Here is a 27,452-nt window from a genome sequence, read left to right as displayed (position 1 = left end):
CCCGGGATGGATCGAGAACCTCGATCGGTGCGCCTCCTCCATCAAAGTGGTGCACGTCCCGCCTGCATACGGCACCCAAATCCGACCCTGAAAGGTCATCAGCCCACGACTATTAGTAACAAACTCAGGTACCTGCCCAATCACCCGCTCTCTCTTGCGGTTCTCCGGTCTCACGGCCTCTGCCTGGGCCTCCCGAATGGTGTCCAACACCGGAGTCATCACTGTCAATCGCATACAAGTGTCTCGAATTGGGGCACTCTCCGCCCTACGACTCAGCGCATCAGCTACAACATTAGCTTTGCCCAGGTGGTACATGATCTCACAATCGTAATCCTTTACCACATCCAACCATCTCCTCTGGCGCATATTCAGGTTGGGCTGATCCATCAGATACTTCAAACTCTTGGGGTCCGTGTATATGGTACACCGAACCCCATACAGGTAATGGCGCCAGATCTTGAGGGCGAACACCACTGCCCCCAACTCCAGATCGTGGGTGGGATACCTCGTCTCATGAGGCTTCAGCTCCCTCGATGCATACGCTATCACATGCCCTCTCTGCATAAGCACCGCACCCAACCCTGATATCGATGCGTCGCAGTACACCACAAAATCCTCCATTCCCTCTGGAAGGGATAACACCGGGGCTTCGCACAACCTCTGGCGAAGAGTCTCAAACGAGGCCTGCTGCTCAGGACCCCACAAAAAAGTAACGCCCTTTCGGGTCAACTTGGTGAGAGGCACGACAATCTTGGAGAAATCTTTAATAAATCTCTTATAATAGCCGGCCAACCCCAGAAAACTCCTGATCTCGGTGGGGGATCTCGGCACCTCCCAACTCATTACCGCCTCAATCTTGGCCGGATCGACCAATATCCCATTTTGATTAACGAGATGTCCCAGGAACTGGACCTCTCGTAACCAGAAATCACACTTGGAGAATTTGGCGTAAAGCCTCTCCGATCTCAGAACTCCGAGGATCTCCCTCAAATGCTCCTCATGCTGCTCTCTGGATCTCGAATACACCAATATGTCATCGATGAACACGATCACCGATCGATCCAACATCGGCCTACACACCCTGTTCATGAGATCCATGAACGCTGCCGGTGCATTGGTGAGCCCGAAAAGCATCACCACGAACTCGTAATGCCCGTAACGAGTCCTGAACGCCGTCTTCTGGACATCCTCATCACGCACTCTCATCTGATGATATCCAGACCTCAGATCAATCTTGGAGAACCAAGACGCTCCCTGCAACTGATCAAACAGATCATCAATCCTTGGCAGTGGGTAACGGTTCTTGACCGTTAACTTGTTCAACTCCCGGTAATCAATGCACATCCGGTGTGAACCATCCTTTTTCTTGACAAAAAGGATCGGCGCTCCCCACGGTGAGCTACTCGGTCTGATAAATCCCTTCCCCAACAACTCCTGAAGCTGTGAGGATAACTCCTGCATCTCTGGTGGCGCAAGGCGACAGGGCACCTTGGCGATAGGCGCCGCTCCCGGAACCAAATCGATGCGAAACTCCACCTGCCTCTCGGGAGGCACACCCGACAACTCCTTGGGGAAAACGTCCGGGAACTCACGCACTATCGGCACATCATCAACAGAACTAGGTCTTTCCGCTGCTACTCGTGTGTCCATCACATAGGCCACAAACCCACTACAGCCCTGCTGTAGACTCTGCCTCGCTCTAGCAGCCGAACAAAATGCTGACCCTGAACGGGTACCCTCGCCGTACACCGTAAGAACTCCCCCACTAGGGTCTCGTATGGTCACCAACTGTCGCTCGCAGTCGATAACCGCTCCAAACCTGCTCAACCAGTCCATGCCCACGATGACACAGACATCTCCCATCGCAATCGGGACCAACTCAATCGGAAACTCAACGCCGAAGATCTCGAGTACACATCCTCGGATCACATCAGTAGCATACACCGCTCGCTCGTCGGCTATAGAAACTCGTAGAGGTCGGCTCAACGCCTCTCGCTGAACACTGATGTGCTGACTAAATGCTAATGACACGAAAGATCGACTCGCACCCGAGTCGAATAACACCAACGCAGGTACAGAACTCACAAGAAAAGTACCTAAGCATAACACAATATAAGCACAAAATCTCAAACTCAAAATAGGTAAGTAAAAGAATACATACAGGCCACGACATCGGGCGCTGCGCGGACCTCCTCCGCTGTTAACTGGAAGGCTCTCCCGCGAGCCTTCGGTGCCCCGACCTTCGCTGGCCGGACCTCGATAGCTCTAGCAGCAGGTGTAGACCCCTGTGCTGAGCCCTGTAGTAGCTGAGGGGACTCGGCCTTCCGATGGCCGGTCTGGTTGCAATGAAAGCAAACCGAGAATCCCTTGGGGCAATCCCTAGCGAAATGCCCCTCCTTCCCACACTTGTAACACACCCCAGCTCTGCACACCCCCTCGTGACTCTTGCCGCACTTCCCACAAGTGCGGCCCTTCGGACCCCCAGATCTCGAATCAGCGGGCTTTGCCCGCTTGGCTGCCGGCTGCGCCTGTACCGGTCGCCTGTCCCTCCTCTGAGACTCGGCCTCCTCTCTGACCTGAGTCTCCAGCTTAATCTCTCTCTTCCGGGCATTTGCCTGAAGCTCGGCAAATGTCCGGTAGGACGAGTTCGCCACGAACTCACAGATATCCCTCCTCAGTATGCTCAAGTACTGGCTCATACGTGCCTGCTCAGTCGACACGTGCTCAGGGCAAAACAACGCCCTCTCGTGAAACATCCTCGTAATCACCGTCACAGACTCAGTTCCCTGCTTGAGGGATAAGAACTCCTGGGCTAGACGTTCCCTTTCCACAGGGGGAACATACTCATCTCGAAACATCGTGGTGAACCTCTCCCAGGTCACCACAGTAAGCTCTGTCGTAGTGAAGTCTGCCGTCACAAACTTCCACCAGTCCTTCGCTCCCAAGCGAAGCTAGTTCAGCGCAAACCGAACCCTCAGATGCTCCGGACACGAGCAGGTGTAGAAGCATCCCTCGATATCCGAAATCCACCTCATCGCAGCAATCGGGTCCTGCGTCCCATCAAACTCTGGTGGCTTCGTGTTGCTGAACTCTCGGTACAGCAACGAGTCACCCCCCTGTGGCCTGGCAGCAGCGACGGCTGCGGTGGCCGCAGCAACAACAGCCTCAGTAAGAGCAGCGTACCGCTCATCAAAAGTCTCGATCAGCGTGGTCTTGATAGACCCAAACATCTCTGGTATCTCAGCTCGAATGGCCGCTGCTACCTCCTCGTGAATCAACCTACGAATCTCCTCATCGCTGGTACCACTGGTACCACTGCCTCCTGGGTGGTGGCGCGTCCCAACCATGATGTCTCTGAAATACAACACAAAAGAATCAGAGACTCGTTCGAGTATACTCGCACTCGATACTCAACCCTACTTGTTCATCAGTACCCTGAGGATTCTTACTTAGACTGCTCACCGATCCGGTGTTTCCAGTAGTACGGGCCCTTATACTACCTTCCACAGCGCATCAGTATTCACCCCAAGTCCTCCTCCTAGGATCCCAGATCACAAGTACTCTATATCTCACTAAACTCAGGCTACTCTCTAGTAGACCACTCATAAGTTCCTCGCTGCTACCTACTTACTCTCGAAGTATCTCATAGTAGCAGTAACTCCTAGGCTAAGCCATCACAAATCAGGCCACTCTAGTCCTAATATGAATACCTAGCCTACTCTAGCATGCATATCATATCATAACATATCTCATAACACATAATGTAAGGGTATTTTGGGAAATCATCGTTCAGGCGCTGGCTGATCGTACACACTGCTTTCTTCTGCCTTTCTCAAAATCTTTTACTCTCTTAGAAAAATTGTTTATTTTATGAAAACTTTCTCAATTCCTCAATTTGAGTTCAGATTCATCCGAAGATGCACCCGAATCCCTCAAACCAAGGCTCTGATACCAACTTGTAACGACGTAAATTTCCAAAACAATTTTTCATTTTAAAAACATACTTTCATTCATAAAATATCATAGTAATCCAATGTATCACATGTTATCACAATAAACAAATCCCAAGATCCTCAAATACATAAATCCTCTCAGTGTGTACGGATCATGCCGGCGCCTTCCCGCGATCCTCGCTAGTACCTGAAACACATAACACAACAACTGTAAGCATAAATGCTTAGTGAGTTCCCCAAAATACCACATGCAACACATACGCCACTCGAGGCTACAATACGACCCTCCGGTCGATGTGTCTCAGCGGGACCCTCCAGTCCCGTAGCTCGTTGGACCCTCTGGTCCGGTCATAGCTCGTTGGACCCTTCGGTCCGGTCTATATCGTTGGACCCTTCGGTCCGGTCTATATCGTTGGACCCTCCGGTCCGGTCTATACAACACATGGCATACATATAAACCAATGCACATAACTCATATATATACACATAGCATACATGACCCTCTGGTCTTCACATAAATACCACTCTAGGTAATGTATAGTGAGAAGACTCACCTCAATGAAGTCGGATAAACTCTCGTGCTCAACGTCCCGACTTAGCCTCCTCCTATTATTCAGATAACATCCCCGATCAATATTCACTCATGATCTCATCTCTACAGATTGGGTAGAAGGTCATTCTACCCTTCCCTGAATTCTCCTGAATCAGTCTTGACCAAAACCCTAAAGTCAACGAAAGTCAAGGGTCAACTTTGACCCGACTCGTCGAGTGCACAAGGGCGACTCGACGAGTCCATGCGGGTCCTCTGAATCCTTTCAGCCTCTTTTGGCTCGTCGAGTCATCCTTCCACTCGATGGGTTACACCTGTCACGAATCGCGGGGCAACCCCGACTCGACTCGTCGAGTCTACTTATGGACTCGGCGAGTTGCCTCCATGTTCATCCTCAAATGACCTCCTAAGGTCAGATCTGCTTCCCTAACTATCAGATCTACCCTTCAAATGTTCAAATATCACGTAAAGGTGCAACCTTTACGTGCATGCAACCCACAACAAGTCATAAATGGAGAAATAACTTTAAAACTGGCAACCTAGTCCCCAATCTTTCATTTGCTTGCATAAAGCTGAGGGATAGTGACTCTATGGACCTCTCATGGTCCAGATCTGATGCTATTAACACAAAGGGGACCTCATACTCACTAGATCTTACATAAAATGGAAGTAAAAACCCTAAAATCATGAAATCTATCATATCAACACGAAATAGAAGGGATTATACCTCCAGAGATGAACTCTCAAGATGATTAGCCCAGATCCAAGCTCCCTTCACGCTCTAGATGGGTGTTTCCTTCTTCCTTCTAGCAAAACTACACCAAAAGTGATGTATTAGCCTCTTCTTGCTCTCAACTCTCTTACTGCTCTCTCTAGGGTTTCTCTGGGGTGCATTGGCCGCAAATGGAGGCCATAAAGGCCTTTAAATAGGGCACATGCCCCGAGAATTAGGGTTTCACTTAACAGCGCGGACTCGCCGAGTCCACGCATCGACTCGTCGAGTCCTTCATTAAATCAGACAAGAAATGCGCGTTCCTACTCGGCGAGTCTGAGCGCCTACTCGCCGAGTCCTTCCTTAAAACTCAAGATAAATACTTAAAATAAGATACCTGGGAATCCAGATGTTACAGTTGCTTGATCATTTCCCATGGCCCATTCATGAGTTAAGTGACTTCGAGTGTGATAAAAGTTAGAGTTTTGTTTATTGGGTCCTTTCTATCCATGCAAAGGCTTAAATTCGGTGACTTTTTGGGTCAAGACATGCTATTATGGTCAGATATGAAGTTGGGATATGTGTCTTAATGGATTAAGACATAAAAGATGATAAATGTGGATCAGGCAGAGTATGTCGGGCGTACTCCTGGCTACACCCCGCATAGCCAGACCCGTTCCCGATTGGCCGCTGATCGAGTTGTACACCCCGCATAAGAAGGAGTACGCCCAGCGTACGCGTTGGGTAGTTGACTTTTGCTGACTTTTGACTTTTTGGTCAAATTTAGGGTTTTGGACCATTGAAGGGGGCAAAATGGTCTTTTCCCTTAAGGGGATTAGTTGTGCAATTTGGACTTATGAGTTGAGTTGATGACCTTAATTATTAATTAGGTTTAATTGTTGTGTTATTAGGCGGAGTCTAGTTCCGACAGTTCGGGTGTGAGATTTATATGTCATCAGTATCAGGTGAGTTTCCTCACTTATTCTGACATGTGTGGTAGAGTACCTGTATTAGTGATGACCAACTGGGTCTAACTGTTATTTTGTATTATGTTGTTTATGTGTGAGTGAGACTTCGAATAGTCTCCAGGGTTGCTAATAACCCATAAGGCATGTTGTTGCCCACTGGGACTGCCAGATAGTCTCTAGGGTTGCTGATAACCCATAGTTGTTTATTTAAATTGTGTTGTATGTGGTATCTTGGGTAACTCACTAAGCTTCGTGCTTACAGTTGTTGATAATGTGTTTCAGGTACTTCTGATGATCGCGGGAAGGCGAAGGTCTGATTGTACACACTTGCTGGAGATTTGTTACTGGGGCAGTCTGTAATACTCTAATATTTTATGATGATAATTTGTAATTGACACTTATGTTTTTTGATGACTTGGTTCATGAACAATATTTTGGTAATTTAAAAATGAAAAAATTGGTTTAAAATTTGAGGCGTTACAATTTAGTATCAGAGCCCTGGTTTGAGGGATTTGGATGAACTCTAGGGTAATTCCAAACTCAAACTAAGGATCTGAAGATTTTCATAAACACTTTTCAAGGAAATGAAGATTTTTACAGGAGAAAAATCCAGTGAAGCAATGTGTACAATCAACCAGAGCTCGAGCGGTAGTTACCTAAAATACCTCAATTTATATTATAAGTAGTGTAGAGCTGATATTTTATGACCTAATAGAATTGCATGCTAGTTAGTGGTAGGCTAAGGATCCTGCAGGAATGGTGTAATAGTGTTGCCTGATTTGTGATGCCTTTTAGCCTAGGAGTTCGTTCTTTCGAGATTGAATATGCCATTGCTATTTGCTTTGTGTATGTTGTGTAATTATACACAGTTAGGATTTTATAGCCTTAGAATGCCTGATTTATCCTTTCTTCCTGTTCCTTGTCTGGTTGTGGATTTGAGGTAGAATTATTTATTCGAATTTTTATCGAGACTCGTATCATGTATAACTAGCATGCGCAAGTGGCGAGGACAATGGGGATCTTGTGAGACGGTGCAATGCTGGGGAGCAGTCTAGAGTTAGTGTCTAGATGCTTAGTCGTGGTTCTAAGGAAGCAGCAGGGCGAGTGTATAGCTGATCTGGGGAAATAGAGTCCTTGTGACTTAGAGTCTTATGAGGATGACTCGAGACAAATACAGGTTGGTGTGGAAGGTAGTATTGGGCCCATACTAGTAAAAGCACCGGATCCGTACGCGACTCAAGAAGTAATCATAAGGAACTTGTAGGAGTGTGTGGGTGTTTGTGTATGCGCTTAAGCGTGATTCTGATGGTTTTCTTGTGTGTTTCAGTATGGTGGTTACCCGAGGTTCAAGCTCTAGCAATCCCGAGAGGCCGAGTGCCAATGATGATGAGATCCGCAGGATTGTTGCTGCCGAGGTGGCCGTAGCAATCAGAGGGGCTATTCCAGAGATGTTTGGGTCTATCAAGACCACACTAATTGAGACTTTTGACGAGATCTATGACACCGACATGAGGTTGCTGCTGCCGCAGCCACTGCAGTTGTTGCTGTTGCGGGACCGCAGGGGGGTGATTCGTTGTGGTACCGAGAGTTCAACAACACGAAGCCAACCGAGTTTCATGGGACCCAGGATCCGATTGCTTCCATGAGATGGATTTTTGATGTTGAGGAATGTTTTTACACTTGCTCATGTATAGAGAATCATAGGGTTCGTTTCGCGCTGAACCTGATTTGCTTGGGAGCGAAGGATTGGTGGAAGTCTGTGACAATTGATTACACCCTTGCAGAGTGTTCTGCACTGGCCTAGGAGAGATTTACTGAGATGTTCAGGTATGATTTTGTACCCGTGGTTAAGAGAGAGACGGTGAATAAGATCACCAGGATGTTTCATGAGAGGGCCTTAATTTGTCCTGAGCACGTGTCTACTGAGAAGGCATGTGTGAGTCGGTATCTGAGTATTCTAAGGTGGGATATCCGTGAGTTCGTGGAGAACACTTCATATCAGACATTGACTGATTTGTAGACCAATGACAGGAGGAGAGAGATTGAGCTGGAGACCCAAGCTAGGGAGGCGAGGGAGACCCATGTAAGAGATAGGAGGTTAGTGCAGTCGCATCCGACAACTAAGAGGCCCAAGCCAGCTGACTCAAGAGCTGGAGGCCAGAAGGGCCGCACTTGCGGTAAGTGCGGGAAGGGGCATGAGGGACCTTGTCGGTTAGGGACGATTTGCTACCTGTGTGCCAAGGAGGGGCATTTGGCTAGGAATTCCCCAAGGGATTTCGGTTATGCTTCAATTGCAATCAAACAGGAAATATGAGGACCGAGTGTCCTTAGCTTGCATCTAGGGCGGTTCAGGCTTCGGCCCCTACGACCCTGCGTATTACTGATGGTCGGCATGGGAAGGCCGAGACACTGAGGGATCGAGGGAAAGCATTTCAATTGACAACAGAAGAGGCCCGAGTAGCTCCATATGCCATCGCTGGTATGTGTTCTTTATTTTTCTACTGATTTATTTATATTGCTTATGTTATTGATCGTGTAGGTACTTTTCTTGTGAATTACGTACATGTGATTGTGCTGTTTGACTCGGGTGTGATTCGGTCTTTTGTATCGTCATCTTTTTGTTATGCATTTAGTATTGCGTGGGAGGCCTTGAGCAAGCCCTTGATAGAGTCTAACCATGTGAGTGTCCGGTCTCCGCTATTGACATCTACCGGGGTTGTGTTTTAGAGATTTTTGGTGTTGGTTATTCGATAGATCTTATCCCTATCGCGATGGGAGATGTATGTGTGATTGTGTATATGGATTGGTTGACCCGGTTAGGGGATCTGATTGACTGTGAGCGTCAGATGGTGATAGTTTGAGACCCTAGTGGGGGAGTGTTGACCATCTATGGTGATGGCACTAGGTCAGGATCAACCTTCTGTTCTGCCGCCAGGGTGAGGCAGAGTTTGCAACATGGGTGTATGGGTTATCTGGCATATGTAGTGGATACTTAGATTGAGAAAAAGGGATCGATTTCAATTTCTGATGTTCCTGTTGTACATGATTTTCCTGATGTTTTTCCCGAGGAGTTACCGGGTGTGCATCCTGTGAGGTAAGTGGAGTTTCGGATTGATCTGATCCCGGGTGCGGTGTCGATTGCTAAGGCACGGTACCGTCTTGCACCTCTTGAGATGCAGGAGTTACCCTCACAACTACAGGAGCTGTTAGGAAAAGGGTTTATTCGTTTGAGCAGTTCTCCTTGGGGAGCACCGATCCTCTTTGTCAGGAAGAAGGATGGTTCACACCGGATGTGTATTGATTACCGTGAGTTAAACAAGCTGATGGTGAAGAACCGTTATCCATTGCCGAGGATTGATGATCTCTTCGATTAGTTGTAGGGGCATCTTGGTTTTCCAAGATCGCTTTGAGGCCTGGCTATCATCAAATGAGGGTACGAGAGGAGGATATTCAAAAGACTGCCTTCCGAACTCGTTACGGACATTATCAGTTCGTGGTGATGCCTTTTGGGCTCACCAACACGCCTGCGACATTCATGGATCTCATGAACTGGGTGTGCAGGCCCATGTTGGATTGATTGGTGATCATCTTCATCGATGACATTCAGGTTTATCTGAAGAGAAGAGAGCAGCACGATGAGCATTTGCGCTAGATTTTTGGAGTTTTGAGGATGTAGAGGCTCTATGCCAAGTTCTCCAAGTGTGAATTCTGGTTGCGCGAGGTGCAGTTTCTGAGACACATCGTCTACCAGAACGGTATCTTGGTCAGTACAACCAAGATAGAGGCGGTGATGCAGTGGGGAGTGCCGAGATCTCCATCTGAGATTCGGAGCTTCCTTGGTTTGGCGGGATATTACCATAGATTCATTCGAGACTTTTCCTAGATTGTTGTTCCTCTCACTAAGTTGACAGGGAAAGATGTTGTGTTCAGTTAGGGGCCTAAGCAGCAGGCATAATTCGAGACTCTTCGTTAGAGACTATATGTGGCACCGGTACTTGCCCTTCCCGAGGGAGTTGATGATTTCGTGGTCTACTATGATGCATCCATTGCACGGATGGGTGTTCTGTTGATGCAGAGGGGGCATGTGATTGCATACGCTTCGAGGCAGCTGAAGCCTCACGAAGCAAGGTATCCCACTCATGATTTGGAGTTGGGGGCGGTGGGTTTCACTCTCAAGATTTGGTGCCACTATCTTTATGGTGTTCGGTGTACCATCTACACAGACCATAAGAGCCTGAGATATCTTATGGACCAGCTTAACTTGAACAAGAGGCAGAGAAGGTGGTTGGATGTAGTGAAAGATTATGACTGTGAGATTCTGTATCATCCAGGCAAGGTGAAACGTCCCAAAAATCAAGACCAAAAATTTCATTTTAATTATAATAAAACCATCAATCAAAACATGTTTATAAAAACCATACAAGAAAATCAAAGTATGTCAATCAAACATCCCAATACATCAGAGTCATATAAAGCGGAAATCGTGGTGTGTGCGATGAAATCACCCAGAGCTCTTCCCCTTGGATCTGGAAGTACCTGAAACATAAACTGAAAATCGTAAGCACGAAGCTTAGTGAGTTCCCCAAAACACCACATACCATACATATCCAACATATAACGAGCCCCTCTCGGAATAGATCTGTCAGAAATATGAGATGGTCCCCGACTCATCACATTCATCAGGCCCCACCTAATATACATATAAACATATAAACACATGCAAGAATCACAAAGATAAATAACATACAATATACTCATCAGGCCCCGCCTGGCATCGGGCCCCACCCAGTATACATATCAAATATCATACTTGCAAGAGTCACGCAGACAACTAGCATCCTCATCATAATATACCATTAGCCGGTATTGGTGCCTCCAACCCGCCAAGCACAGTGAGGAAACTCACCTCAAGCTGCTGAATATCTCAGATAAAGTTCGGACTGCCGATCTAGAAAAATCCACGCGCTTGAAACATAAAATAATACTCGATTAATAATTGGTCCACATCCCGTAGCTAGAATCCTAGTCCGATTGTCCAACACTCAGGGTAAAAGTCCAATTTACCCTTTCCTCGCTTGGCCCAAAATCTGAGGCCCAATCCAATAGCACTAAAAAGCCCAATATTGCCCAACTTCCTAATTGGGCCTAAAAATCATCATGGGCCTAATTCCAAGAAGGCCCAAGACCTAGCAATGTCCCAAAAATTAGAAGGTTAATGGCCCAATAGGGCCTAAAACTCTTCTAGCCCAAAAGTGGCCCAAATCGAGAAATTCAACCGAAGTCAACGGCAGCTGATGCGTACTCAAGAGTCACTAGTATGCATTGCGTACGAGCTGGGTACGCCCAACGTTCTACAAAGCATGCAAGATCGGGGACCGAGCAGCTTACGCCCAACGTACGTTCCCATTAATCACTTTTCCCATTAAGTGCTTAATACTTGCAACCAAAAGCCCAAACTTTGACCCAAGTATTATTAAACGTCTTAATCCATAAAGTGATGAACTTGGAGCCGTTGCATGGCGCAAAAAGACCCACACCTCACTTTTAGCATTCTACTTTCACTATAATGAGCTAAACACATGCATGGTTGATCCAAAACCATCAAGATGTTAACTTTATGGACTAAAAACCGCAGAAACATCAAGAGAAGCAACTCTTAGCTTCTAGAGTGGAAGGAATCCACTAGATCTCATCATATGACCAAAATGGGACAAAAACTTCATAAAGACTAGATCTAAGCAAACAAGGAGCAAGTTCAAGGCTTGATACCTCAATGAAGCTGGAAATGATGAGAGGAATCTGGATATACAAATCTCATTTGGACAAAGCTACTTCTTTCAAGATTTCTTCTTGAAATCCCACCAACACACACTAGAAACACACACAAGAAGGTCAAATCTCTTCAAGAAGGGCTAGGGTTTCGAAATAGGACCAAAAGGTCAATGGAGGTCGCTGAATGAGAGGATCATGGGTCATAATGTTGTTTAAATCAGGTCCAAACCATAAAATTTAGGGTTTGCCCTCTGAGTGCGTACGACAGCATACGAGGAGTACGCCCATCTTACCCTAACTTTTCTGGAATTGGCAAAACTGCCCCTAGGGACCAAATCTGCAAAATATTTACACACCAAGGGTCAAAAGGAAAAGTACCTTGAATCGAATGTTATAATTCTCCCCCGCTTTAATCAGACTTTGTCCTTGAATTTCGCTTTCACAAATAATTACGGGTGATGCTCTCTCACCTCGTCCGCAGGCTCCCACGTCCATTTTGAACCTCTGCGGTGCTGCCACTGCACCTTCTCCAACACAACAACCTTGTTCCTTAAGGTTTTCATCTTCCGATCGAGAATTGCCACCGGTCTCTCGATATAAATCAGGCGATCATCCACTTGAATATCCTCCAATAAAACCACTGTGGAATCATCAACCAAACATTTCCGTGGCTAAGAGACGTGAAACGTGATAAAGATCTGACTAAATTCCTCAGGAAGATCCAAGCAATAAGTAACCTGACCCACCCGGGCCAAAACCAAGAAAGGACCATTGTACCTGGGGCCCAACTTGGCCCTCTTCCTGAATCGGATGAAACCTTTCCAAGGTGACACCTTCAGGAGAACCATATCCCCAACCTGAAACTCTAGGTCTGATTGGCGCTTGTAGGCATAGCTCTTCTGCCGACTCTGTGTTGTCTGAAGTCTACTCCGAACCTGCTGAATCAACTCGGTAGTCTTGAGTACCACTTTGTAACTCCCCATGACTCGTTGTCCGACCTCACCCCAACATATCGGGGTCCTGCATTTCATCCCATATGGCATCTCAAAAGGAGGTCGATCAATGCTGGCATGATAACTGTTGTTATACGAAAACTCCGCCAAAGGGAGATACGTATCCCAACTCCCATCGAAATCCAATACACATGCCCGCAACATATCCTCTAAGGTCTGGATAGTCCACTCACTTTGTCCGTTAGTCTGCGGGTGGAAATCCATGCTGAAGTGCAGACGAGTACCCAACTCCTCGTGAAATCTCTTTCAAAACCTGAAAGTAAACCGGACATCCCTTTCTAAATCCATTAAAACCGGCACCCCATTTCGTGCCACAACCTACCTGATGTAAATGTCGACCAACTTCTCCGCACAAATAATCTCCTGAATCGAAATGAAATGCGCGCTCTTGTTCAATCGATCCACGATGACCCATATCGAATCCACTATGCGCGTTGTCCGAGGAAGCTTCGTAATGAAATCCATGGTAATCTCTTCCCATTTCCAAACAGGAATGTCTAACGGCTGCATCTTGCTGTGAGGTTGCTAATGTTCAGCCTTGACCTTACTTCAAGTCAAGTACCTCTCCACATACCAAGCAACATCCCGCTTCATACAGGGCGACCAAGAATCAGGACGGAGATCTCTATACATCTTTGTCGCCCCGGGATGAATTGAGAATCTCGACTTATGCGCCTCTTCCATCAGAAACTAACTTGCACCGCCCTAATACGGAACCCACACCCTCTGATGAAGAGTCAATAACCCCCGTCTATCATAATCGTAGGAAACCACCTGACCCACTATGCGCTCACTCTTCCGGTGCTCTTCCTTCATAGCCTCAACCCGAGCCTCTTGAATATGCTCTAAGAGTGGAGTAATCACTGTCATCCTCATATAGATATCCCTGATCGGAGTTGCGACCGCCTTGCGGTTGAGAGCATTGGCCACCACATTGGCCTTCCCCAGATGGTAAAGGATCTCACAATCATAATCATTATCCACGTCTAACCACTAGCGCTGCTTCATGTTCAAATTCGACTGATCCATCAAATACCTCTACCTCTTATGATATGTGTAAATAGTACAACAGACCCCATAGAGGTAATGTCGCCAAATATTGAGGGTGAATACCACAACCCCCAGTTCCAAATCATGCGTAGGGTAATTCTCCTCATTAGGCTTCAGCTGCCTTGAAGCGTAAGCAATAACACGACCCCTCTGCATCAGAACTGCACCTATAGCCGTGATCGACGCATCACAAAAAACTACAAAATCCTCAACACCCTCTGTCAGGGTCAAAATCAGCGCCTCACATAGTGTCTGTCTCCGGGTTTCAAAATCGAGTCAAAGGAACCACTATCTTGGAGAAATCCTGAATGAATCTCCGGTAGTAACCTGCCAACCCAAGGAAACTACGAATCTCAGATGAATACGTCGGAACCTCCTATCTCATCATGGCCTCGACCTTGGTCGAATCGACCAGAATACCATTCTGGTTGAGAAGGTGCCCCATAAACTGCACCTTGAGCAACCAGAACTCACACTTAGAGAACTTCGCATACAATCTCTCCCTCCTCAGAGTCTCCAATACCTCCCTCAGATGCTCCTCATGCTCATCCTCGGTATTGGAATAGACCAGGATATCATCAATAAACATAATTACAGACCGATTCAACATGGGTCTGCATACGCGATTCATGAGATCCATGAATGCATGTAACATCCATAGAATTCATGAAAAAATTAAACTTTTAAACAGCCCAAAAACCATCATTGTTTACATAATGTTTTCAAAATACGTTCAATATCAGAGAAATCCCAAAATCATAAGTAAAACATGATGAGGTGCACGATCACGCCTTTTCCTTCCCACGATCCTCTAGGGTACCTGAAACATAATCCAAAACTTTAAGCCCAAAGCCTAGTGAGTTCCCCAAAAACACCGATACATAACAAATAGCACAAATACAAAACAACATACTATGGGCCCAATCAACCATCGGGTGGGAATACCCCAGGCCCCTCAACCATCGGGTTGGAATGACAACATACTATGGGTCCAATCAACCATTGTGGTTGGAATACCCCAGGGCCCTTAACCATCGAGTTGGAATGCCAACATACTATGGGTCCAATCATCCTCGGGATGCAATAACCTAGGCCCTCAACCATCGGGTCGGAATGCCCCGACATGTTGGCTTACGCATAAAGCAGTAAAGCCTTAACCACTAACCAATCATGTTCACATAATACAGATAAACATACTATTAACCAACCAGTAAACATAAAGACATATCTTACAGATCACTAAGCATAGCAACATCCTAAATACCAGGATACCGATCTGACAGATCACTACAACACTATAGCATACATAACAGGATATCAAATCCCAAAGGGTCGGCCTTGGTGCCTTCGACCTGCAAGTACAGTGAGGAAGACTCACCTCACAAGACGCACATAACTGACAAGGTCTGACTCCGAATCGCAACTCTCAACTCAAATGCCTACAACCATCAAATGACCAGTTCTATCAAAACCCATAATACCTAACCCTCAAGGTCAAACTTGGTCAAACTCAAAGTCAAATGGTCAAGGTCAACATTCCATGTTGACCCAACACGTCGTGTGTACTAGCAAACACGTCGTGTTTTGTTAGCAATCAGATGGTCGGGAAAACCCCAGTCAACATATTGTGTTGGCTTGCAAACACGCAGTCTTTTTCCGAACTTAATACATTCAGTCGATCCTTCGATACCAGGGACTCCAAGGCCCAAATCTAGACTCCAATGCTATAAAAAAGGACAAAGTTTCCAAATTTATCCATCTGGACCACTCCAAGGGTTCAAAAACCCATCCACAAGGCTTGAAGATTCAAGGGCTTAACCATAAAGTCCTTAATCCTCAAGATCCAAAGTCCTTTCCTTCCAGAAGTGGTTCAACCACCTAAACCCTTCCAAAGATTGGTGCTTTTTAATACATGCATGTCTTGAATAGGTCAAAAGGGGATTCATGACCTACTTTCCATGCATGACATTAAAACTTTGGTTGAAACCAGATCCAAGCCACTACAAGGTCTCCTTGACTTGGAGATTCATAATGTTGAAAACTTTATGAGATCCCTCCATGCATCAACCCATTACAAAGAGAAAAAGGGGGAATAACTCAAGATCTAGTGAATAAGAATGATAAAAATCAGGACTTTGACCCTTACAATAGTCCAGGAGAGTGCTACACTGAAGTATGATGCTAGCTAGTTGAATCCTTGCTTTATTCTTTCACCTTTTTCCTTCCAAACACCAACTATCTTCACAAATGGGAGAGGAAAAGATTAGGGTTTCTTTCTGAGCTTGAGAGGGTAGATGGGGGCTGAGGGTGGACAAACCCTAGCCCCCATAATCCTTAAATAGGAGACTAAACCCCGGAATATTAGGGTTTCACACACAACGGTTAACATGTCATGCCCAGAGGGAAAACACGTTGTGTTGCTCAGCCAAAACACGTGTCTTTTAATGTCTAGACACGCCGTATTGGTGCGTCCAACATGCCGTGTCTAAACCCCAAGATTGCAACCACTAGACCAATTATCATGACATGAAAGAGTTAAAAGTACCTGAACATCGGGATGTTACAATGCGGCTGGAGCGTTGGTGAGCCCAAAGGGCATCACCAGTAACTCGTAATGACCATAACGAGTCTAGAAGGTCGTTTTCTGCACATCGTCCTCTCTAAACCTCATCTGATGATAACCCGAACGTAGATCAATCTTGGAAAACGAAGATGCACCCTGAATCTAGTCAAACAAATCATCAATCCTTAGAAGTGGATAACGATTCTTCACCGTTAGTTTATTCAGCTCCCGGTAGTCAATACACATCCGATGCGACCCATCCTTCTTCTTCACAAACAGGATCGGTGCTCCTCATGGCGAACTGCTCGGTCGAATGAATCCCTTGTCTAACAGCTCCTGCATTTGTGTAGACAACTCCTGCATCTACGAAGGAGCTAACTGATACAATGCCTTGGCTAATGGAGCCGCACCAGGAACCAAGTCAATCCTAAACTCCACCTGCCTCTATGGAGTTACTCTAGGCAAGTCCTCCGAAAATTCATTTGGGTATTCCCGAACGACTGGCACATCATCCACAATCGCATTACCTTTTTCCCGGGTATCCATAACATAGGCAACATATCCGGAACAACCCTGTTGAAGATAACGTATGGCCCTAGCTGTTGAACATAGAATCGACCCACGCTGAGCATCCTGTCCCTGAACCACTAACTCTCCCCTACTCGGGGTCCGAATGCATACCATCTGATGCTCACAATCAATCATGGCCCCATTGGGGCTCAAACAGTCCATCCCTATAATAACCTTGTTCCCACACAAAGGGATAGGAACCAAATCATTCGGATACTGCTCGTTGAAAATCTCTAGAATACAACCCCAATGAACCCTTGATACATGAACATATCAACCATCCGCAATCTCAACCTCTAATGGACAATCAAGATCCCCTGGAGCACCAACATACCTCTTGCTGAGCACAAGAGATACAAAAGATCGGGTAGCCCACGAATCAAACAATACCAAGGTAGAGATACCATTCACGAAGAACGATCCTAAAACAAAAAACACAAATATAAGAAGAAAAATCAACATAAATAAAGAAATAAGGAGAAGATACATACCCGTCACCACATCAGGTGATGTGCGAGCCTCCTCGACTGTCAGCTAAAAAGCCCTGCTCCTCACAACAGGCGTATTCGTTTTGCCCTGATGGCCATCAGTAATCCGTAGAGTCGCTTGAGCGGGTACTACCACTAGTCCCTATGCTTCCAAACTCGGGCAATTGGCCTTCTTATGGCGCCTCTAATTGCAATGGAAGCAAATCAGGTCAGATGGCTCGGTGGTGGTGGTGGTAGCAGTGCAATTCCTGCTAATATGACCCGTCCTGCCACACTTGAAGCAACCGGAACCACCCACCCTGCACGCCCCATCGTGCACCTTGCCGCACTCGCCACAGCGGCCCCGACCATGCTGGCCTCTCGATCTCGAGTCAAAAACCTTGGGCCTCTTGTCTGAACCCTCTGAACCCTGAACCTGATCCGGTTTCCTCTTCTATCTACAAGTCCATCTATCTCTCTCTGGCCCTCGCTATCATATCATCTAGTGTCTTGCAACCGGATCGGCTCACAAACTGTCGGATATCACTCCTCAACATCTCATGGTATCTCGCCTTCTTCATCTCCTCATCCGCCACATACTGCGGAACCATAAATGCCCTCTCGCAGAACATAGCAGTGATCTCAGCCACCGTCTCAGTAGTCTGGCGAAGGTCCTAGAACTCCCTAGCTAACTGCTGTACCTCAATCACAGGCGTAAAATTGGCCAGAAATCTTATCACAAAATCCTCCCAAGTCATGGACTCAATCGCCTCGCCTCCCAAGGCATGTCCTACCTCCTCCCATCGGGACAACTGCTGGTGTGGAAGGCATTAGCGACATCCGCTAACCAACGTCTGCTCGCGATCGGGTCCTTATTCCCGAAGAACTCTGGGGCTCCACATGTCCAGAACTCACGGAAAGACAAAGTGCGAGCTCCCATCATCGTTACCATCTCAGAACGGAATGAGCCCAAGCGCTCCTCTAAAATCTCGATGATACCCTCCTTGATCGTACCAAAGATCATAGGAGTTTGCTCGAGAATACTACGGGTAATCTTTAACGAAATGAACTCCCTCATCTGATCATCCAACTGTCCAACTCCAACACCCGAACCTGAACCCTCACCAGTACCAGAACCGCTACCAGGTCTTCCTCGAGTGATCACCATACTGAAATTAGACCAACCATCAGAACACACGAAAATATATACACCGAGGAATCCCATACTCTACAAGCTTCCTGGAATCATCGCAACTTTCCTTGACTCAAGTACGGATCCTCTGCTTTCGATAGTACGGGCCTATACTACCTTCCACATCTACCCATACTTTCCTCAAGGATCGCTTCGAAACCTCCAAGTCACCCTATTATCCATACATACAACCCTTAACAAGACAAGGCTCTCATCACTAGATCTCTTCCTAAGTTTTCTTAGGGCAATCACCATACCACTCTCCGCCATCAGATGCAGAAGAAAATCCCTCCAACACCCTCTAACTAGCTCACAAATACAATTACATACCACCGACACCAGATAATTATTCGAATGAAAGGTCTCACACTACAATGGTTGGACTCAAACAAGAGTTGTGCAATAGAACTAAAACCTAACATTCTAAAATTATCTAGTCTCAATAATATGTAACTTAGCATATTCACTTACTAGTTATCAACAGTTAGTGAGAACTCCTAAAAAGCACACAGCAAACAACATTCGATCATTAAGTAACCGAAATCAAGCATACCCTAAACATGGCATCCTATCACTGAATAATCAATACTAGCATGCAAGTCTACAAGCTCATACAATAGGCATATAAATGCATCTCTCCTAGCACTCTATCATGCAAATCCTAAGCAGATCCTTAGACCTAAACTAGCATGCGATTCACAGATTCACAAATCAAAGCATCTCATAAAACATGTATGGGTACTTTGGGAAAACTTACTTGAGCTCGGTTGATTGCATGCACCACAACCCTTTATTTTGTTAGAAAATTCTTGTTATAAAACATTCTTTTTATGAAAAATCTACCAAATCCTCAGTTTGAGTTCAGACACACGCAAGAGTATGGCTGAATCCCTCAAACCAAGGCTCTGATACCAACTTGTAACGTCCCAAAAATTAAGACCAAAAATTTCAATTTAATTATAATAAAACCATCAATCAAAATGTGTTTATAAAAACCATACAAGAAAATCAAAATATGTCAATCAAACATCCCAATACATCAAAGTCATATAAAGCGGAAATCATGGTGTGCGCAATGCGATCACCCCGAGCTCTTCCCCTTGGATTCGGAGGTACGTGAAATATAAACTGAAAACCGTAAGCATGAAACTTAGTGAGTTCCCCAAAACACCACATACCATACATATCAAACATATAACGGGCCCCACTCGGCATCGGGCTCCGCCCGGCATCGAGCCCCACTCAGAACAAATATGTCAGAAATATGAGATGGGCCCCGCCTCATCACATTCATCAGGCCTCGCCTGGCATCGGGCCCTGCCCGATATACATATAAACATATAAACACATGCAAGAATCACAAAGATAAATAACATATAATATACTCATCAGGCCCCACCTGGCATCGAGCCCCTCCTGGTATACATATCAAATATCATACATGCAAGAGTCACACAGACAACTAGCATCCTAATCATAATAAACCATGGGTCGAAATTGGTGCCTTTGACCCGCCAAGCACGGTGAGGAAACTCACCTCAAGCTGTTGAATATCTCAGATAAAGTTCAGACTGCCGATCAGGAAAAATCCCCGTGCTAGCATCATCAAATAATACCCAATTAATAATTGGTCCACATCCCATAGCTGGAATCCTAGTCCGATTGTCCAACATTCAGGGTAAAAGTCCATTTTACACTTTCCTCACTTGACCCAAAATCCGAGGCCCAATCCAATAGCACCAAAAAGCCTAGTATGGCCTAAGTTCCTAATTGAGCCCAAAAACCCATCATGGGCCTAATTCCAAGAAGGCCCAAGGGCTAGAAATGGCCCAAAAATCAGAAGGACAATGGCAAATAGGTCCCAAAACTCTTTTAGCCCAAAAGTGCCCCAAACCGAGAAAGTCAACCGAAGTCAACGGCAGCTGAGTACACCCTGCGTACTCAGGCTTATGCCCTGCATACTCATGAGTCACTAGTATGCGTTACGTACGAGCCGGGTACACCCAACGTTCTACTAAGAATGTAAGATCGAGGACCATGCATCGTACACGCAACGTACGTTCCCATTAAGAACTTTTCTCGTTAAGTGCTTAATACTTACAACCAAAAGCCCAAACTTCATATCTAAGTCTTATTAGACGTTTTAATCCATAAAGTCATGAACTTGGAGCCTTTACAAGGCTCAAAAGGACCCAAACCTCACTTTTAGCATTCTACTTTCACCATAATGACATAAACACATGCATGGTTGATCCACAACCATCAAGATGACAACTTTATGGACTAAGGACATCAGAAAAATCAAGAGAAACAATTTCTAACTTATGGAGTGGAAGGAATCTACTAGATCTCATCATATGACCAAAATGGTACCAAAACTTCATAAAGACTAGATCTAAGCAATCAAGGAGGATTTTCAAAGCTTTATACCTCAATGAAGCTGTAAATGATGAGAGGAATCTGGATCTACAACTCTCCTTTGGACAAAGCTCCTTCTTCCAAGCTCTTCTTCTTTAAATCCCACCAACACACACAAGAAGGTCAAATCTCTTCAATAAGGGATATGGTTTCGAAATAGGATCAAAAAGGCAATGGAGGCTGAGGAATGAGAGGATCATGGGTCATAATGTCGTTTAAATAGGGTCCAAACCCTAAAATTTAGGGTTTGACCTCTGATTGTGTACGCCCAATGTACGAGGAGTACGCCCACCGTACCCTAACTTTTCCGGAATTGGAAAAACTGCCCCATAGGGACCAAATCTGCAAAACATTTACAAACCTAGGGTCAAAATGAAAAGTGCCTTGAATTGAGTGTTACATAAGGCCAATGTGGTGGCCGACACCTTGAACCGGAGGGCGGTTAGTGCCCCGATTCGGGATCTGTGTATGAGGATGACTGTGATGACCCCAGTTTTGAAGATTATCAAAGAAGTGCAGGCGGAGGCCATAAAGGAAGAAAATCGGAAAAGTGAGTGGGTGATGAGTCAGATTTCAGCTTTTGGTATCGACAACCGTGGGCTTTTGACTCTTCATGGGCGGGTTTGGGTGCCTTATGCTGGTGGGGCTTGGAAAGTATTGATGGAGGAGGCCCACAAATCGAGATTTTTCGTATGAAGAGAGATGTGGCCTGGTTTGTAGAGAGATGTTTGACCTGACGGAAGGTCAACGACGAGCACCAGCGCCCTCATGGCAAGTTTCAGCCCTTAGAGGTTCTACTATGGAAGTGGGAGCAAATCACCATGGATTTTATTACAAAATTACCGTAGACTGCGAGGGGTTTTGATGCTATCTGGGTGACAGTGGACCGTTTGACGAAAAGTGCTTATTTTCTAGCCATAAGAGATGACTCTTCTGCAGGGAAGCTCAATGAGATTTATGTCCGAGAGGTGGTGGCTCGGCATGGGGTGCCCACTTCCATTGTGTCGGACCGGGATGTTCGTTTCACTTCCAGGTTTTGGAAGAAGTTTCAAGAGGAGTTGGGTACTCGGTTACATTTCAGTACTACATATTATCCGCAAACAGACGGGCAGAGCGAGCGAACTATTCAGACGCTCGAGGAAATGTTGTGTACCTGCATCATTGACTTTGGTGGGAGCTGGTACTTCTATCTCCTGTCGGCTAAGTTTTCTTATAACAACAACCATCATGTCAGTATTGGCATGCCTCCCTTTGAGCTTCTATATGGGATGAGGTGGTGGACTCCTATTTGTTGGGGCAAGGTCAGCCAGAGAGTCATTGGGAGCATAGAGATAGTGCTCAAGACGACCGAGCTTGTACAACAAGTTATACAGAGATTGCTGACGGCCCAGAGCCGCAAGAAGAGTTATGTGGATCGGTGACGCTCTGAGCTCGAGTTCCAGGTGGGATATTTGGTGCTTCTGAAGGTGTCACCCTGGAATGGTGTAATCCGCTTCAGGAAGCAGGGCAAGCTGGGCCCTAGGTTTATCGGCCCGTTCAGAGTGTTGGCCTGTGTGGGCAAGGTGGCTTATCGGTTGGAGCTACCGGAGGAGTTCAACAAGGAACCATTTTAAACCTTAGAACCAAGGAACCAATCTTTTCTCAACTTTTAGAGCAAATTTGTCATAAAAAAAAACTAAAAATATAGATATTCATAGCTTTTTATCCTCCATCTATTGATATCAAATTTGATAAAAAAATAATAAAAATAAAAAATAAAAAAATTGATATGTTCAGATTCACACTGTGAATTTGTTCAGATTCACATTGTGAATCTGTACAGATTCACCCTGTGAAATCTGTGCAGATTCACACTATGAATCTGTGCAGATTCATACCGTGAATTTATACAAAATTAATGATTTATAGTGTGGATTCACAATGTGAATCTGAACAGATAAAAAAAGAAAAAAAATTTATCAAATTTGATATCAATGGAAAGAAGATAAAAAGGTATGAATTTCTATATTTTAATTTTTTTTTCGATAAATAATAAGATCTAAAACTTGAAAAAATAATGGTTCCTTGGTTCTATGGTTTAAAATAGTTCATTGTTGAATTTTTGCCAAAGTTTCTATTTTTATAAGTGATTAATCATTTTTTGGTTGTCTACTAGAATGTTAAAATGAAAATAAACTAGGTTAGATGGTTATAAAATCTTAAAATAGCTATTGCTTTAATATAAATTCTATTTCTTGATCCTCCCAGTTTTTAATGTTAACTAGAAAAGGACGTGCGGCTCCGCCGCTTTTGGACTATGTCATAGAAGTTAAATATCGGCAAACTTTAAAATATTTATTGAAAGTGTAAATCGCCACAAATAAGGGAGAAAACCGACACCCCCTAAAATTAGATTTCAAAAGTGTACAACAAAAATAAAGAACATTGATGGAGAAAAACCAAAAATGTTGTGGCTATAATGTAAAAGTTGTCAAAGTTGGAAAAATATGGTGGCAAAAGTCTAAAGGAGGTTTTTTGTGTTTTTTTATGTCAAAATGTAAAAGTTTTGACTGCAAGGTTGAAAAGTGTCAAAGTCACTAAAAATTTATGGCAAAAACATCAAAATATAAAAGATTGGACTGCAAGGACGAAAAGTGTCAAAGTCACTAAAGATTTGTGGCAAAAATTTAAAGGCACAAAAACTTAATCAAAACTTAAAAATGTAAAAGTTTTCACTTCGAGGACTAAAAATGTCAAATTCATCAAACATTTGTGGCAAAAACCTAAAGCAAAAAAGATTACTATTCATAAGGTCCCTTGGATTTAATATATATATAACGAGAGGTAATGACACGTTTGTCGGGAAAGGTTTATTGATATTATATTTTTTATTAAATAACATAATACAAATTGTTGGTATGTAATATTTCTTGTGAAATTTATATATTTAACACACATATATACTGAATAATTAAAAAAAAAAGTTAAGAGAGTACTTATTTATTAAAACATATAATATGTAACTATATAATAAAAATTAAGATGAGAAAAAAAAGTTGGAATAAAATGGTCATTTTAGAGACATTAATCTATATATGAGTTTTTTTAACCGGATAACTAAACTGGAATCAAAACTCAATCAGAACCGGAATCAGTTAGTGGTATTCGGTCAAATTTCGGTTCTTAGTTTACGGTTTATTTGGTTTCAGTTTTCATACCGGAGTGGTTTTGATTCCATACACTTTCTTAGATAGCACATTTTTAGTGGAACCGAGCTCTATTTAGTCTGGTTTTTGGTTCTCAGTATACAACTTATTTGGTTTTTGGTTTATTGGTTCCGACCCGGTACGGTCCGATTTCCGGACTGGTTTATATGCTACATTCAATAGGCATTTGAAACCAAATGGATCAAAATTGTAATTTAGTCTTTTCCATGTGGTATGCATTTTTTCTAGGTTTCGTCCACACCTCGACTTTTTTGGATTTGTGGTCCCTTTCAGCTAGTTTCATTGTGAAATTGGTCCATGTTGAACTTAAAAAGACTAATCTACCCTTTTAATTTGTTTGTTCCATTTAATTAAACATTTTTCTCTTTTATTTAAATATAAACACTAAATCAAATAAAGAAGGGGAACTACCTCTCTCTCTCTCTCTCTCTCCTGGTCGTCTTCTTCCTAAAAAGAACACATACAGTGTAACACCCGGTCCATGTATTATTTACATTTTGGTCCCTTACATATTGAATTAATGCTTTTGGACCTTATTATAATGGAATTTGGAGGAAGGAGGGACCATTTCTGCCAACCTTGGATTTTGGAGACGAAGCCCGAACGCGGGGCGTTCCCCTGAGGAATGCGTTGCGTTCCCGCGCTGAATGCAAACCCTAATTTTTAGGGTTTGGGACCGATATAAACAACATTATAACTCAACGCCCTGGCCTCCTTACAAGCCTCTCAACCTCAGAAAACCCTACATAGCCTCCTTTTCTCATTCGTGTGTGTGTGTGGCCTTGTGAAGCTTTTTTTTGGAGCTTAGAAGCTTGGAAGAAGGAAGAAGAAGCTAGTGAAGAGGAACTTGAGTATCTTGAGCTCATAGATCCGGGATAGCATCATCATTTGGAACTCTTTGAAGGTATAAAGTTCACAACTTTCCTCAAGTATGCTTAGATCTAGTGTGATGATGTTTTGGACCTTTTTAGTCCCAAGAATGGATCTTTATGACTAAAATTTGTATATAGGCCTAGGGTTGCCACCCTTGATGCTAATGGTGTCCCTACATCAGTAAATTTTTGATCTTTGAGGTCTTAATGGGTTCATGCAAGAGTAAGGACCACATTTATGGAAGTTGATTGCTATTCCTTGAGATTTGGACTTAAAGGGGACATGCAAAGTCACCAAGTTTGTGACTTTATGATTCTAGAGGTCCTAGATAGCTTGGATCTGTGTTTGGATAGCATGACTTAAGCATTAAGTGCTTAATGGCCGTTTTTGAAAACTAGACGCAAACGTCCTGCGTAGGTCTTGGGAACGCGTTGCGTTCCCACTGGGGCTCGCGATCTGAACCAAGGAGGAACGCCCAACGTTCCACAAGGGAACGCCCTGCGTTCGTTGTGACAGTGGCCCTTTTTAGGCCATTTCCTTGGACTAGTTGATTATGGGCCTTAGTGGATTATTCTATTGGGCTAATAATGGATTTTTTTGCATATTGGACTTGAGGGAAGGCCCATCTGAGAAGTTAGGCCCAATTTAGAAAATTAGGCCATAAGTGGGCCATTAGTGGGCTTGGTGAGAATATATGGATTTGGGCCTTCATGTTATGGATTTGGGCTTAGGTCATGGGTCCATTTAGATTAGGGGTAAAATGGTCATTTTACCCTAAGAAGGATTGTTTGGAATTTGACTAAGTGTTACTTGGTAATGATAGCTCGGGGAGTCGTGGGAGCAGCCGATAGAGATTCCTTACCGAGAGATTCAACAGTCAGCTTTGTGAGGTGAGTTTTCCTCCTAGGAACGGGTCTAAGGCACCAATGTCGGCCCGGTTATGTATGTTAGCGATGTCGGGGTTACCCCATGTAGTTATATGTTTCCGGACTTTGGTCCGATGCCAGGGCAAGCCCAAGGAATGTTTGTATGCTTGATATCTTCGTTATTCTTGCATGTGTTTGTTTATGTGTTCCGGACTTCGGTCCGATGCCGGGGCAAGCCCGATGAATGTTTAGCTTATATGTTATGTATATGTATTTCGGGCTTCGGTCCGATGTCGGGGCAAGCCCTAGGAATGTTTATAGGTTTATGATATGTGTTTATGTTATATGCTTGTTGATATGTGATATGTATACTGGACTTCGGTCCGATGCCGGGCGGGGCCCGATGCCGGACTTCGGTCTGATGTCGAGCGGAAAAGGCCCAATGTATGTTATTATGTGATCATGTGTATGGTATGAGGTAGTTTGGGGAGACTCACTAAGCTTCGTGCTTACAGTTTTCAGTTTTGGTTTCAGGCACTTCCGCTAGTAAGGGGAAGAGCTTGGGATGACTGCATGGCACACACCACAGTTTTTAGCCTGGGATGATTCACTCTGATGTTTTGACATATGGTTTTGATACATTAACATATGTTATTATATTCTCGGGATACATGATTTATGACTTTTTATATGATTGATGATACTTATGGTTTTATTAATGATTTTTAAAACGAAATTTTTGGGTTGTATTTTTGGGATGTTTCAAGTTGGTATCAGAGCCTTGGTTTGAGGGATTCGGGCACACTCTCGGGTGTGTCTGGACTCAAACTGAGGACTTGGTATGAAAATTTTCAATAGAAAATCATCTTTATAAAAAGAATTTTGAAAAGCATTTTTAAAAGAGAAAAGAACTTTGAAAAGAGAAAAAGGGTGTAGTGCATGCAATTAGCCGAGCTCAAGTAAGTACCCCCAAATTACCCATACAAGTTTATGTTATGATATGTTTATGAAAGCTGCATGCTAGATTAGGACTAAGGATCTAGGAAGGATGCCTTATGTTCCTGTTATATATGTATCAGCTTTATGAACTGCATGCTAGTACAAATTAGTCAGTGATATGATGGCCTGATTAGGATATGCTTGATTATGTTTACTCGATGCTCGAATGCTGCGTGCTTTGTGCTTTTAGGAGTCTTAGTTATCTTTTACTAACTAGTAAACGAATATGTTAAGTTACATATTGCAAGGACTAAATAATTTCAGAAGGTTAGGTCTAACT

The 27,452-nt window shown here is 44.4% G+C and overlaps 1 protein-coding gene across 10 annotated transcripts in view; it reads left to right on the top strand.

Moving 5' to 3' along the window:
• Positions 1 to 27,452, top strand: part of LOC145132834 (uncharacterized) — a 42,984-nt gene that overhangs the window by 5,786 nt on the left and 9,746 nt on the right. Inside the window, exons 5-6 of one of the 10 annotated variants that reach the window (XM_079067770.1) lie at positions 6,127 to 6,180; positions 6,466 to 6,917. The exons of 1 other annotated variant lie outside the window; for it this stretch is intronic. In XM_079067770.1, coding sequence (XP_078923896.1) covers positions 6,127 to 6,137 — 11 coding nt within the window. In that variant the 3' untranslated portion in view covers positions 6,138 to 6,180; positions 6,466 to 6,917. Of the gene's footprint in view, positions 1 to 6,126; positions 6,181 to 6,465; positions 6,918 to 26,707; positions 26,776 to 27,452 lie in introns of those variants that run through there. 8 more of the 10 variants (XR_013718255.1, XR_013718261.1, XR_013718254.1 and 5 more) reach the window with 8 other exon arrangements.

Source organism: Lactuca virosa, chromosome 8 (assembly GCF_052849685.1).
Source record: "Lactuca virosa cultivar CGN04683 chromosome 8, Lactuca_virosa_CGN04683_v6, whole genome shotgun sequence".
Classification (NCBI taxonomy): Eukaryota; Viridiplantae; Streptophyta; class Magnoliopsida; order Asterales; family Asteraceae; genus Lactuca; species Lactuca virosa.
The sequence above is the reverse complement of the archived record's forward strand: the minus strand, read 5'-3'. Positions and strand labels throughout refer to the sequence as shown.